The sequence below is a fragment of the Blennius ocellaris genome (assembly GCF_963422515.1).
Source record: "Blennius ocellaris genome assembly, chromosome: 24".
In the NCBI taxonomy this organism is placed as follows: Eukaryota; Metazoa; Chordata; class Actinopteri; order Blenniiformes; family Blenniidae; genus Blennius; species Blennius ocellaris.
In genome coordinates this window covers 209,189-224,919 of record NC_137673.1, presented here as the reverse complement: position 1 = coordinate 224,919, position 15,731 = coordinate 209,189, and the positions used below count along the sequence as shown (strand labels likewise).

The window sequence follows — 15,731 nt, the reverse complement described above, 5'->3', positions numbered from 1 at the left end:
ATCTTCAGGGTCATTTCAGTCCCAACAGGAAAACTCTTCTCCTCAGGGCCCATGACGCTTCTGAGCCTTTTCACAAGAAAAACTATGACAAGTCAAATGTTTACTACATTTTTAGAGTACAATCAAATGGCAACAACTTGTGTAAAGAGGACCATGGTCTGAGTTTGAAGAGCCATCTGCTGATTGGTCAGTGATTCAAAACACGCCCTCAATATTTTTACATGTCAGCTGTATGAATCCCCTGTTGACATATTCAGCTTTGCACTGGTTGGTTGTTTTTTTAGGAAGAAGATGCTCTATAATCTGGTGTTAGAGGAGGAAGATGCTCTATACCAGCGGTGGGGAACCCTGGTCCTCACACCGACACAGCTGACAGCGATCAGTGGCTCGTTATCAAGCTTCTGGAGCCTCATGGTGAGAACTCAGGTGTGTTTGAGCAGGGAAACATCGAGAATCTGCAGGACTGCAGCTCTCGAGGACCAGGGTTCCCCACCCCTGCTCTATAATCTGGATTAGAGGGAGACTGCAGCAGCTCCACAACAGTTCCTTCAAATTAAACTGACTTCATTTCCCAATAAAAATCAGTCACCGGAGCAGGACTCAAAACAAAACAACCGTTTTTCTGTTGTTTGGGTAGGGTAGGGTAGGGGTAGGGGCAGGTTGGGAGGGGGCGGGGCTCAGGCCCACAGCCGTTCGTGCACGAGAGGAAACACGCACGCGCGCTGCAGCTGCTCCTGCTCCGCATCGATCCTCTCCTGCAGCTGCTCCCGGATCGATTCCTGTATCGGAGGGTGATCCATCACCGCATGATGACGTCACGTTGCTGATCGGTAGCCGTGGCTGGCTGGGCAGGTTGCTGGTTGCTGGTTGCTGGTTGTCGGGTGCCCTTCGGATCAGGCTGGACGCTGCATCAAGACCCGCTTCGGATTAAATCAAGGAAAAACGGAGCACCGGGAGACTGAGGACGTGAAGGAAAGCGCCTGTGTCTGACGGGCATGTAGGAGTGTCACGGTCTCCTGCAGCACCGGGATGGAGGCGTAGCAGCACGGACCCAGCTGTGGCCTGCTTCCAACATCTGGCGGGTGAGTCGCTCTGACAGCCGCCGCCCGACCGGAGCCCAGGGCACCGGTCCGGATCCTTGGTGTCCGGTCCTGGTGCCTGGGTCTCCGGTTCGGTGTGACGTCATCTTTGTCCGGGTGCAGGTCGTTAATGTGTAGCAGCTACGGGACGGAGGCTCGCTGTCTGGAAACACTGGCGGTATCCCGAGGCTCTCCGGTGCACCGGGTACCGGGTGTCTCTACCTGCAGGCTCCTGCTCTCCGGTGCACCGGGTACCGGGTGTCTCTACCTGCAGGCTCCTGCTCTCCGGTGCACCGGGTACCGGGTGTCTCTACCTGCAGGCTCCTGCTCTCCGGTGCACCGGGTACTGGGTGTCTCTACCTGCAGGCTCCTGCTCTCCGGTGCACCGGGTACCGGGTGTCTCTACCTGCAGGCTCCTGCTCTCCGGTGCACCGGGTACCGGGTGTCTCTACCTGCAGTACCGGGTGTCTCTACCTCCTGCTCTCCGGTGCACCGGTACCGGGTGTCTCTAGGCTCCTGGTCTCCAGGGAAACGAGGACAGATGATCAGTAGATCGATACAGATTTTAGATTATATGATTAATATAAGCTTCTTATTGAGCCTCATTATCCAGACTGTTGTTGTAGGTCCTCCTCCACCCACTGAGTCTATACAGGAAACCTCAACCCACTGAGTCTATACAGGAAACCTCAACCCACTGAGTCTATACAGGAAACCTCAACCCACTGAGTCTATACAGGAAACATCCACCCACTGAGTCTATACAGGAAACCTCAACCCACTGAGTCTATACAGGAAACATCCACACACTGAGTCTATACAGGAAACCTCAACCCACTGAGTCTATACAGGAAACCTCAACCCACTGAGCCTATACAGGAAACATCCACCCACTGAGTCTATACAGGAAACCTCAACCCACTGAGCCTATACAGGGAACCTCCACCCACTGAGTCTATACAGGAAACCTCCACCCACTGAGTCTATACAGGAAACCTCAACCCACTGAGTCTATACAGGAAACATCCACCCACCGAGTCTATACAGGGAACCTCCACCCACTGAGCCTATACAGGAAACCTCCACCCACTGAGCCTATACAGGAAACCTCCACCCACTGAGTCTATACAGGAAACCTCCACCCACTGAGCCTATACAGGAAACCTCCACCCACTGAGCCTATACAGGAAACCTCCACCCACTGAGTCTATACAGGAAACCTCCACACACTGAGCCTATACAGGAAACCTCCACCCACTGAGTCTATACAGGAAACCTCCACCCACTGAGCCTATACAGGGAACCTCCACCCACTGAGCCTATACAGGGAACCTCCACCCAGTCAGTGTAGAGGTGGAGCATGGTGGTGGTGTTGTATAAAGGTTCACAGGGACAGGATGGGTCCTGGAGGATCAGTAGAACAGGGTCAGACTTGGAGGACTCAGGAAACTAGTATCCTAATCCTGCTCCATGTGGATCTTCCTGGTCCAGATGGTCCAGATCCTGACCAGCTGTAGTCCTTCTGCAGGGCCAGAGGGGACCTCAGGACCGGCTGTGGACCACCACCAGTAGGTGGAGGAGATGGAGGAGGGAGACCCTGAGGAGGGACCTATACTGGTCCCAGACCGACCGAGGGGTGCTGGTCTGCCACTGGACTCCACCACCACCCCCACCTCCACCACCACCTCCACCCTGCTGGCTTCTGTCAAAGAGCAGGTAGGACACACCTCCACCTCCACCTCCACCTCCACCACATTCACAGTGCTGTTTCAGAGCTCAGCTTCCTGTCAGCTCCAATACATACTGAGGAGGGAGATGCTCTATAACCTGACGTTAGAGGAGGAAGATGCTCTATAACCTGACGTTAGAGGAGGAAGATGCTCTATAATCTGACGTTAGGGGAGGAGGATGCTCTATAATCTGACGTTAGGGGAGGAAGATGCTCTATAATCTGACGTTAGGGGAGGAAGATGCTCTGTAATCTGATGTTAGAGGAGGAAGATGCTCTATAATCTGACGTTAGAGGAGGAAGATGCTCTATAATCTGACGTTAGGGGAGGAAGATGCTCTGTAATCTGATGTTAGAGGAGGAAGATGCTCTATAATCTGGTGTTAGAGGAGGAAGATGCTCTATAGTCGGACCTGTACGATCAGCCGGTCTGCCTGGAGGGACGTCCATCAGCCGGTCTTCCTGGGGGGACGCCAATCAGCCGGTCTGCCTGGGGGGACGTCCATCAGCCGGTCTGCCTTGGGGGACGTCCATCAGCCGGTCTTCCTGGGGGGACGCCAATCAGCCGGTCTGCCTGGGGGAACGTCCATCAGCCGGTCTTCCTGGGGGGACGCCAATCAGCCGGTCTGCTTTGGGGGACGTCCATCAGCCGGTCTGCCTGGGGGGACGTCCATCAGCCGGTCTGCCTGGGGGGACGTCCATCAGCCGGTCTGCCTGGGGGGACGTCCATCAGCCGGTCTGCCTGGGGGGACGTCCATCAGCCGGTCTGCTTTGGGGGACGTCCATCAGCCGGTCTGCCTGGGGGGACGTCCATCAGCCGGTCTGCCTTGGGGGACGTCCATCAGCCGGTCTTCCTGGGGGGACGTCCATCAGCCGGTCTGCTTGGGGGACGTCCATCAGCCGGTCTGCCTTGGGGGACGTCCATCAGCCGGTCTGCTTGGGGGACGTCCATCAGCCGGTCTGCTTGGGGGACGTCCATCAGCCGGTCTTCCTGGGGGGACGTCCATCAGCCGGTCTTCCTGGGGGGACGTCCATCAGCCGGTCTGCTTGGGGGGACGTCCATCAGCCCAACGTGACGCATGGCGCTGCTGGAAAAGAAGATGCACACTCGGCTCTCAGCATGCTGGGATTGATTTGTGGCGCCGAGTCAGCAGAGCAGCTGGAAATCAGGTTCTGGAAGAGGTTTGACTGGTACCAGCTGCAGGTCCTGGTTCTCTTGCTGAACCGCCTGTAGTCCAGTTCTGGAACCACCTGATACTCTTCTTCACCTGTCTGTCTGTCCCTCGGAAAACTGTCTGTCTGCTCAGCAAACTGCCTGTCTGCTCAGGAAACTGCCTGTCTGCTCAGGAAACTGCCTGTCTGCTCAGGAAACTGTCTGTCTGCTCAGGAAACTTCCTGTCTGTCTGCTCAGGAAACTGCCTGTCTGCTCAGGAAACTGCCTGTCTGCTCAGGAAACTGCCTGTCTGCTCAGGAAACTGTCTGTCTGCTCAGGAAACTTCCTGTCTGTCTGCTCAGGAAACTGCCTGTCTGCTCAGGAAACTGCCTGTCTGTCTGCTCAGGAAACTGCCTGTCTGCTCAGCAAACTGCCTGTCTGCTCAGGAAACTGTCTGTCTGCTCAGGAAACTGCCTGTCTGTCTGCTCAGGAAACTGCCTGTCTGTCTGCTCAGGAAACTGCCTGTCTGCTCAGGAAACTGCCTGTCTGCTCAGGAAACAGAGAAATAGTTCTGGTACAGGAGGGCCTGTGACAGCATGCTGTCTTGTCACCAGAACCCGGTGAACCAGAACCTAATGAACCAGAACCAGGTGAATCAGTCTGTGCTTCACTGCCGCTTGTTTTCTAGTCCAAATGGTTGCTTAGGAGGAGAAAATTCTTTAAATGTTGGAATCACTGGAGGAGGACAAACCAGGGACAGAACAATCACTGACAAACCAGTGACGGAACCATCAGTGAGGACCAACCAAGGACAGAACCATCAGTGAGGACCAACCAAGGACAGAACCATCAGTGAGAACCAACCAGGGACAGAACCATCACTGAAGACAAACCAGTGACGGAACCATCAGTGAGGACTAACCAGGGACAGAACCATCAGTGAGGACCAACCAAGGACAGAACCATCAGTGAGAACCAACCAGGGACAGAACCATCACTGAAGACAAACCAGGGACAGAACCATCAGTGAGGACCAACCAAGGACAGAACCATCAGTGAGAACCAACCAGGGACAGAACCATCACTGAAGACAAACCAGGGACAGAACCATCAGTGAGGACCAACCAGGGACAGAACCATCAGTGAGGACCAACAAAGGACAGAACCATCAGTGAGGACAGGACCAACGGACAGGACCCTGAGTGAGGACAGGACTCTGAGTGAGGACAGGACCATGAGAGAGGACAGGACCCTGAGTGAGGACAGGACTGGGGACATGATCATCAGTGAGGACAGGACCAGGTGGCTGGAGGAACAGTCCAACATGAAGACTTCACTGATGGAACCATGTTGTGTGTTGGTAGGAGAGAGACATTCTGTCCCTGGAGCTAAACAGGTCCTGCATTGTTAATCACAGCCTTTCAGAATAAAAGCTTATTTCAGACGAGAGCAGAGCAGCAAAAGTAGGACTACATTATCAGATGCAGTAATAAAAACCTCACTGCTGGCAGCGACTGGACAAGACGCAGGGCCGTGGGGGGCGTGGCTTGTTAAGGGGGGGGGGGCAATACTCCAATCTCATTGGTTCAGTGCCCCAGCTGGTGCCAGATGGCCCCTGGCCCTGCGGCTGGAACCTCTGGAACAACAAGCCCTGTCTCCTCCACCCCTCTGTCCAGCTCGTCTCGTCCTGTCATGTCCCGTCGATCACATCTTGTCTCATCCCATCACATCTTGTCTCGTCCTGTCCAATCACGTATTGTCACTTCATGTCTTGTCCTGTCCCATCACGTCCCGTCACGTCTTGTCTTGACATGTCCCGACACAGCTCCTCCTGCCTCATTCACATCTTGTCCAGTCCTGTCTCGTCACGTCCTGTCTCATCACGCCTTGTCTTGTTCACGACCATCCCGTCCTCTTGCCTCGTCCTGTCCAATCACGTATTGTCACTTCATGTCTTGTCCTGTCCCATCACGTCCCGTCACGTCTTGTCTTGACATGTCCTGACACAGCTCCTCCTGCCTCGTTCACATCTTGTCCAGTCCTGTCTCGCCACTTCCTGTCTCATCACGTCCTGTCTCGTTCACGACCATCACGTCCTGTCCTATCATGTCTCGTCCTGTCACATCTTGTCTCACCCCATCATGTCTTGTCTCATTATGTCTCACCCTTTCTCGTCCTGTCCAATCATGTTTTGCCCTGTCACATCTTGTCTCACCCCATCATGTCTTGTCTCATGAGGTCTCGTCCTTTCTCGTCCTGCCAAATCACATCTCATCCCGTCACATCTTGTCTCACCCCGTCACGTCTTGTACCATCTCGTCCTGTCCCATCACGTCTCATCCCATCATGTCTCATCCTGTCTTGCCCTATCACATCTCGTCCTATCACACCACATCTTGTCCTGTCCTGTCTCCTTATGTCCCATCACATCTCGTCCTGTCTCTTCCTGTCCCATCTTGTCTCATCCCATCCCATCTCGTCTCGTCCTATCACATCTTGTCTTGTCCTGTCTTGTCTCATCTGCTCATCTCATCCAGTCTAATCTTGCCTCATCACGTCCCGTGGGATGCTGGTCTCATTTATAACGATATAATGCTGGGTCTGGGAAGTTAGTATCGTTTATAAAGATATGGATATTTCTTCTGGTAGTTTTTCAGTGTATCTACAAATATAAGCATGGTGAGCAGACAAGCTGATCCACTGCACCGCCACAATAAGAGGCTCCGAGCGTCACATGACCATCCTGACCCAAATACAATGAGCTTTTATCAACAGACCAAACACATGAAAACCTGCCTGCCATTAAATGTCTTTTATTGTCTTGAAAGGATTAGTTTAAACCACTTTCACTGAACTGCACTGGATTGGAGGGGAGGGAGGGAGGGAGGGAGGGAGGGAGGGAGGGAGGGAGGGAGGGATGATTGACAAGGCTGAGGCTGATGAAGATGAGTTGGAGGTGACAAGATGAAGAGTTTACTGCTAGTAGAGTCTCAGGTTGTAGTCGGGTTCAATCTGTTCTAATCAGCAGGTAACATCCAGAATCTTAATGGAACTCATCAATAACTAGTTGACAATAAAAACATGGAGTTAACAGTGATTTATTTTCATGTTATCAGCGCGCTATCATTTTAACATCACATTATAGAGCATCTTCCCCCTCTTACGTCAGATTATAGAGCATCTTCCTCCTCTAACGTCAGATTACAGAGCATCGTCCTGCTCAAACGTCAGATTATAGAGCATCTTCCTCCTCTTACGTCAGATTATAGAGCATATTCCTCCTCTTACGTCAGATTATAGAGCATCTTCCTCCTCTAACGTCAGATTATAGAGCATCGTCCTGCTCTAACGTCAGATTATAGAGCATCGTCCTGCTCAAACGTCAGATTATAGAGCATCTTTCTCCTCTTACGTCAGATTATAGAGCATCTTCCTCCTCTAACGTCAGATTATAGAGCATCGTCCTCCTCTAACGTCAGATTATAGAGCATCGTCCTGCTCAAACGTCAGCTTATAGAGCATCTTCCTCCTCTTACGCCAGATTATAGAGCATCTTCCTCCTCTTACGTCAGATTATAGAGCATCTTCCTCATTTTACGTCAGATTATAGAGCATCTTCCTCCTCTAACGTCAGATTATAGAGCATCGTCCTGCTCTAACATCAGATTATAGAGCATCTTCCTCTAACGTCAGATTATAGAGCATCTTTGTTCGGTATAAAACCTGGAAGAATGAGAGAAAGAGACAAACCCCAGTATCGAGAGTAATGACAATCAAAAGAATTGATGTTCTTGCAAGGGCAGAGAAATGAAATCACCTCACAGCTTGTTCATTGATCTGCAAAGTTCCTTCCCTCTGTTGCCCAATTTTATTCACACAGTTGAAGTAGGCGTTTCCATTTTCATTCAGAGATACAACAAAGCAGGTGAACACTGGTTCTCGGGCGTGTGTGTAAGTACACTTCTATTTGAGCTGAGAAGGCAAGAATGCCCTAAGATGAGATGTTCCTCCGGCCCGGCGGCCAGAGACCTTGAAGACGTCTCACAGTGGACAGTCCAAGTCTCTTCCTGTGAGCGCGGCTCGTAACCTTGCAGTCGTGAGCAGTGTTCAACACAAACATGCATGAATCAACGATAACTTGCAAAGAATTAATTCTCATTATATCAAGTACTAATAATTAACATCAAGTACAAATTTACTTAACATCCTCCTCTAATGTCAGGTTATAGAGCATCTTCCTCCTCTAACATCAGATTATGTAGATTAACTGGGTAACCTTGAACTGATTTCCCAGAGTTTCTGACCTCTGGAGTCAATCCAATCCCCCGGAGGTCAGAGTACCTGAGATCAGAGGTCAAAGTACCTGGAGGTCAGAGGTCAAATTACATGAGGTCAGAGATCAAAATACATAAGGTCAAAGGTCAAAGTACCTGGAGGTTACTGACCTCCAGGTACTTTGAGTACCTGGAGGTCAGAGGTTAGAGTACCTGGAGGTCAGTAGGTCAGAGTACCTGGAGGTCAGAGTACCTGAGGTCAGAGGTCAGAGTACCTGGAGGTCAGAGTACCTGAGATCAGAGGTCAGACTACCTGGAGGTCAGAGTACCTGAGGTCAGAGGTCAGAGTACCTGGAGGTCAGAGTACCTCGAGGTCAGAGGTCAGACTACCTGGAGGTCAGAGTACCTGGAGGTCAGAGGTCAAAGTACCTGGAGGTCAGTAGGTCAGAGTACCTGGAGGTCAGCGGACAGAGTACCTGGAAGTCAGAAGTTAGAATACCTGGAGGTCAGTAGGTCAGAGTACCTGAGGTCAGAGGTCAGAGTACCTGGAGGTTAGAGGTCAGAGTACCTGAGGTCAGAGTACCTGAGGTCAGAGGTCAGAGTACCTGGAGGTTAGAGGTCAGAGTACCTGGAGGTCAGAGTACCTGGAGGTCAGAGTACCTGGAGGTCACAGAACCTGAGGTCAGAGATCAGAGTACCTGGATGCCAGTAGGTCAGAGTACCTGGAGGACAGAGGTCAGAGTACCTGGAGATCAGAGGTCAGAGTACCTGGAGGTCAGAGGTCAGGGTACCTGAGGTCAGTAGGTCTGGTTTATCCTCTAATTGGTTTATATTCTAACTGGTTTATCTTCTAACTGGTTTAAATTCTAACCTGTTTATCTTCTAACTGGTTTATCGTGTAACTGGTTTATCTTGTAACTGGTATATCTTCACTCTAAATGGCGTTAAAGAGATTTTAAAGTGGCTCATTTAATTCACAATACTAACGTCTCCACAGGAACTACAGTTCGAGCGTCTGACTCGCGAGCTGGAGGAGGAACGGCAGATTGTGGCGAGCCAGCTGGAGAGGTGCATGCTGGGAGCGGAGTCACCTGGGGGAGACAGCAGCAGGTAGGGTTCACCACACTGAAAGCTTTTTATATCAGACACTTTAATGTGTGAACATCCATGGCCGGTCCCTGCTTTATCTGTCTCTGTAACAGATGTACCATGATGACGACTCTGTAACGTACTGTGACATCTCTGTAACGTACTGTGACATCTCTGTAACGTACTGTGACATCTCTGTAACGTACCATGACATCTCTGTAACAGATGTACATGATGATGTCTCTGTAACGTACCATGACGACTCTGTAACCTACCATGACGACTCTGTAACGTACTGTGACATCTCTGTAACAGATGTACCATGACATCTCTGTAACAGATGTACCATGATGATGTCTCTGTAACGTACCATGACATCTCTGTAACGTACCATGACGACTCTGTAACCTACCATGATGACTCTGTAACGTACTGTGACATCTCTGTAACGTACCATGACGACTCTGTAACGTACCATGACGACTCTGTAACGTACTGTGACATCTCTGTAACGTACTGTGACATCTCTGTAACGTACCATGACGACTCTGTAACGTACTGTGACATCTCTGTAACGTACCGTGACATCTCTGTAACGTACCATGACGACTCTGTAACGTACCGTGACATCTCTGTAACGTACCATGACGACTCTGTAACGTACCGTGACATCTCTGTAACGTACCATGACGACTCTGTAGCGTACTGTGACATCTCTGTAACGTACCGTGACATCTCTGTAACGTACCGTGACATCTCTGTAACGTACCATGACGACTCTGTAACGTACTGTGACATCTCTGTAACGTACCGTGACATCTCTGTAACGTACCATGACGACTCTGTAACGTACCGTGACATCTCTGTAACGTACCATGACGACTCTGTAGCGTACTGTGACATCTCTGTAACGTACCGTGACATCTCTGTAACGTACCATGACGACTCTGTAACGTACCGTGACATCTCTGTAACGTACCATGACGACTCTGTAACGTACCGTGACATCTCTGTAACGTACCATGACGACTCTGTAACGTACTGTGACATCTCTGTAACGTACCGTGACATCTCTGTAACGTACCATGACGACTCTGTAACGTACTGTGACATCTCTGTAACGTACCGTGGCATCTCTGTAACGTACCATGACGACTCTGTAACGTACTGTGACATCTCTGTAACGTACCATGACATCTCTGTAACGTACCATGACGACTCTGTAACGTACCATGACATGTCTGTAACGTACCATGATGACTCTGTAACGTACTGTGACATCTCTGTAACGTACCATGACGACTCTGTAACGTACCATGACATGTCTGTAACGTACCATGACGACTCTGTTACGTACTGTAACATCTCTGTAATGTACCATGACATCTCTGTAACAGATGTACCATGATGACGTCTCTGTAACGTACCATGACGACACTGTAATGTACCGTGACGTCTCTGTAACGTACCATGATGACATCTCTGTAACGTACCATGATGTCTCTGTAACAGATGTACCATGATGACGTCTCTGTAACGTACCATGATGTCTCTGTAACAGATGTACCATGATGACGTCTCTGTAACGTACCATGATGTCTCTGTAACGTACCAAGACATCTCTGTAACATACCGTGACGTCTCTGTAACGTACCATGAAGGATCAGGCTCAGATTAGAGATTGTGCTCAGATTATGGATCAGGCTCAGATAAAGGATCAAGCTCAGATTAGAGATTGTGCTCAGATTAAGGGTCAGGCCTAGATTAGAGATTGTCCTCAGATTAAGGATTAGGCTCAAATTAGGCTCAGATTAAGGATCAGGCTCATATTAGAGATTGTGCTCAGATTAAGGATCAGGCTCCAATTAGAGATTGTGCTCAGATTAAGTATCAGGCTCAGATTATGGATCAGGCTCAGATTATGGATCAGGCTCCGATGAGAGATTGTGCTCAGATTAAGGATCAGGCTCAGATTAAGGATCAGGCTCAGATTAGAAATTGTGCTCAGATTAAGGATCAGGCTCCGATTAGAGATTGTGCTCAGATTAAGGATTATGCTCAGATTAGAGATTGTGCTCAGATTAAGGATCAGGCTCAGATTAAGGATCAGGCTCAGATTAGTAGAACCTGCAGTAAATCTCCTTGAATTTGATCATCGTCTCTCTATTTGCTTGTATTGCACTGCTGCTCTTTCTGCTGAGGCTGTCAAATGTTGAACTCTGATGTGTTCTTCACTTCCTATTCTTCCTCTCTTCTGTGTTCTTCATCTCCTCTTCTTCCTCTCTTCTGTGTTCTTCACCTCCTCTTCTTCCTCTCTTCTGTGTTCTTCACCTCCTCTTCTTCCTCTCTTCTGTGTTCTTCACCGCCACTTCTTCCTCTCTTCTGTCTCCTTCACCTCCTCTTCTTCCTCTCTTCTGTGTTCTTCACCTCCACTTCTTCCTCTCTTCTGTCTCCTTCATCTCCTCCTCTTCCTCCCTGCACCTGAAGCTCTTCTGAGAAGTCGTTTGCATGGAGAACTGCAGGTACGATGCGTCTTCAACCTTTAATGTTCACTTTGTCAAAGTTTTGCTGAAAGGTTTCAAAGTGAGCTGATTAAAGATCAAAGCACCATGAAGAAAGGCTCATAAGGCTTCAGTCTCACTGCCAGTGTGTTGAAACAAGTAACAATTACATGTAGCCTTGTGATTTGATAATCAATGGAAGCAGGATGTTAGGTGATGTGAACCCCAACCCAACCTAACCCACACCCTCACCCTAACCCTAACCCTAACCCTTACCCTTACCCTAACCCCAACCCAACCTCACCCTAACCCTAACCCCAACCTAGCCCTCACCCTAACCCTTACCCTAACCCCTACCCAACCTCACCCTCACCCTAACCCAACCCAACACTAACACTAACCCCAACCTCACCCTAACTCCAACCCAACCTCACCCTCACCCTAACCCAACCCAACACTAACCCCAACCTCACCCTAACTCCAACCCAACCTCACCCTCACCCTAACCCAACCCAACATTAACACTAACACTAACACTAAACCCAACCCAACCTCACCCTAACCCTAATCCAACCTAACCTCACCCTAGCCCTAACCCAACCCAACACTAACACTAACCCCAACCTAACCCTAACTCAACCTCACCCTAACCCTAACCCTAACCCAACCTCACCCTAACGCAACGCAACCCAACCCAACTTGACCCTAACCTCAACCCAACGCGACACTAACACTAACCCCAAACCAACCCCAACCTAACCTAACCCAATGCAACGCACCCCAACCTAACGCTAACCCAATCCAACCCTAAACCAAACCCAACCAAATTGAATTGGATCAAATCGAATCAAACCAAACTGAATTCAATTCAATTCAATTCAATTGAACCCAATCAAACTAAATTTAATAGAATCTAATCAATTGAATTGAATCGAGCCGAGCCGAAGCTCATGGAGCCTCTTGACTCTTGTGTTTGTTTGACAGGAGAGACTCAGGGTGGAGCCATGGACATGTCATCTGGAGGTCCTGGGCGCCACCTGGAGGCCGAGGATGGACTGTACCTGCCGGAGCCGGACCGGGCTTCGCTGCATGACAGTGAGGGTCTGTTAGATGTTAGCTGATTGAATAGACTGTGGTCGGGATGATAGAGAGATAATGAAACTGCAGCTTTATACATTGTCTTAAAGTATTATTAAAGTTGTTACAGTGCATTTACTGTTAGAAACTGATAGTATCAGTTCTCCTCCTCCTCCTCTTCTAGAGAAAGTAGGCCGGCAGATTGTTCCAGGAACACCATAAAGGGTGAATTCAGTCATCAGTGTGTGTGTGTGTGTGTGTATTTATTGACATTGAACACATGTGACCTCTGACCCCTCCAGGCTCCGGAGGTCACTCAGCCCAGATGACCTCTTACACTGACAGCGGCTACCAGGACAGTTACTACAGCAACCACACTGTGGTGCGTTCAGAGCCACGGGCCTCGTTGTCCCGAAGCCCCAGAGCCGAGGGTCAAGCTTCTGGGCAGGTAGGCCTTTTGCCCACACTCCTACACCCTCAGCAGGGGGCAAAGGTCACTGACTCACCCTCAGCAGGGGGCAAAGGTCAGCGACTGGGGCTTTTGGCAGTAAGACTGTAAAACATCTGACTCAGATGATTGAGAATCACTTCAATGTCTTCAGGTTGTAGAGGAGCTCCTTCTCACCTCACTGTCGCCAGAACAGGATTAATGCTGATCGGCCTGTAGGGGGGGGTCAATCTGTCCTGTAATGAGGGATTAATGCTGACCGGCCTGTGGGGGGGGGGGGGGGGGGGTTAATCTGTCCTGTAATGAGGGATTAATGCTGACCGGCCTGTGGGGGGGGGGTCAATCTGTCCTGTAATGAGGGATTAATGCTGATCGGCCTGTAGGGGGGGGGTCAGTCTGTCCTGTAATGAGGGATTAATGCTGACCGGCCTGTGGGGGGGGGGGGGTCAATCTGTCCTGTAATGAGGGATTAATGCTGATCGGCCTGTAGGGGGCGTCAGTCTGTCCTGTAATGAGGGATTAATGCTGACCGGCCTGTGGGGGGGGGGTCAATCTGTCCTGTAATGAGGGATTAATGCTGACTGGCCTGTGGGGGGGGGTCAATCTGTCCTGTAATGAGGGATTAATGCTGATCGCCCTGTAGGGGGGGGGTCAATCTGTCCTGTAATGAGGGATTAATGCTGACCGGCCTGTGGGGGGGGGGGTCAATCTGTCCTGTAATGAGGGATTAATGCTGATCGGCCTGTAGGGGGGGGGTCAATCTGTCCTGTAATGAGGGATTAATGCGGACCGGCCTGTAGGGGGTGTCAGTCTGTCCTGTAATGAGGGATTAATGCTGACCAGCCTGTGGGGGGGGTCAGTCTGTCTTGTAATGAGGGATTAATGCTGATCGGCCTGTAGGGGGGGGTCAGTCTGTCCTGTAATGAGGGATTAATGCTGATCGGCCTGTAGGGGGGGGTCAGTCTGTCCTGTAATGAGGGATTAATGCTGATCGGCCTGTAGGGGGGGGTCAGTCTGTCCTGTAATGAGGGATTAATGCTGATCGGCCTGTAGGGGGGGGGGTCAGTCTGTCCTGTAATGAGGGATTAATGCTGATCGGCCTGTAGGGGGGGGTCAGTCTGTCCTGTAATGAGGGATTAATGCTGATCGGCCTGTAGGGGGGGGGGGTCAGTCTGTCCTGTAATGAGGGATTAATGCTGATCGGCCTGTAGGGGGCGTCAGTCTGTCCTGTAATGAGGGATTAATGCTGACCGGCCTGTGGGGGGGGTCATTGTTTTTATTTCGGCTCCAAAGGTGGAAAGATTCTTCATTCTTCATCACAATCCCATCCCGCAAAGACTCTCGGAGGCGGAGCCTGTTACTGACCATACTCATACCCCCCCCCCCATTGCCAGTGTTAGGATTACCCTAACCCTGGAAACCCTAACCCAGGTCACATGACCCAGGGTCCTCTTGGGTCCTCCAGGGTCACATGGCTGATCCCAGACTGTTCTGGAAGACACTCAGGTTGTACTCAGGAGTTTATTCATGTGTTGATTAATTACAGGTTGTTATAGAGAATAAACTTGACATTTCTGTTGTCTGAGAGACAGGAAACAAATCAAGTTCAGCTTTATTCTTATGAGTGAAATTCAATGTCTTATTGTGAATAAGCACAGATTCTAAGTTGAAGAGATCCTGATACATTCAGCGTGTTGAGTCCTTGTGTGAGGTGAAGTCCAGAGTTTTCTGACGTATGCAGTCGCAGTGTGTACTTCCTGATGAGTTACTGAATTGAAGCAGCATAGTGTGAAGTATTTATTGACCTCTGACCTCAGCATAGGCGAGAGCAGGATGTGACGGTAACAGGTCGTGTGTTTGACTCCTCCCCAGTCGTCCAGCCGGGTGTTACGCAGGATGACATCCCTCCCCTCGCGGAGCCAGTCTCCAGGCGCCGGCACCGCCGGCACCGTCTCTCCCTCCCGCATCTCTCTGCGGACGTCTCAAGGCAGTACGTACGACTCGCCCATCTTGTCGGAGCCCAGGCCGCTGGCCACCGTGTTCCCCGCCACCGGCATGCCACCAGCCTGCCCGTCTCCCAGCTCACCGCTCGGCCAGGCCCCGGGTAACGGGGAGGGCCGGATGGGCTCCACTGTATCCCTGATGGAGGTCGGGGCTCTGTCCGGCTCGCCACTGCGTTCAGGCATGACGGCAGTGCCGCAGCACTACGGTTCCACGATGCCTCGACAGAGCCATCCACTGGCCTACGGCGCCGACCCCTATGGACTGTACCAGAGGAGCGCCCTGCCCCGGCCCGACAGCCTGATAGGTCAGTGTGACCCTTCACCCGGTCCAGGCTCAGACCCCACAACTCCACAACCCCCTGACCCCATGACCCCCCT

The 15,731-nt window shown here is 50.8% G+C and overlaps 1 protein-coding gene across 1 annotated transcript in view; it reads left to right on the top strand.

The window, feature by feature from the left end:
- Positions 1-2,775: 2,775 nt before the first annotated feature.
- The window catches only part of LOC308147688 (plakophilin-4-like), a gene marked incomplete at its 3' end in the record, with an annotated part of 31,214 nt that continues 18,258 nt past the window's right edge, over positions 2,776-15,731 (top strand). The window contains exons 1-5 of the mRNA XM_080519984.1: positions 2,776-2,795; positions 9,233-9,345; positions 12,810-12,920; positions 13,205-13,350; positions 15,223-15,658. Of these exons, the coding sequence (XP_080376110.1) occupies positions 12,830-12,920; positions 13,205-13,350; positions 15,223-15,658 (673 nt within the window). The 5' untranslated portion in view covers positions 2,776-2,795; positions 9,233-9,345; positions 12,810-12,829. The remainder of the gene's footprint in view (positions 2,796-9,232; positions 9,346-12,809; positions 12,921-13,204; positions 13,351-15,222; positions 15,659-15,731) is intronic.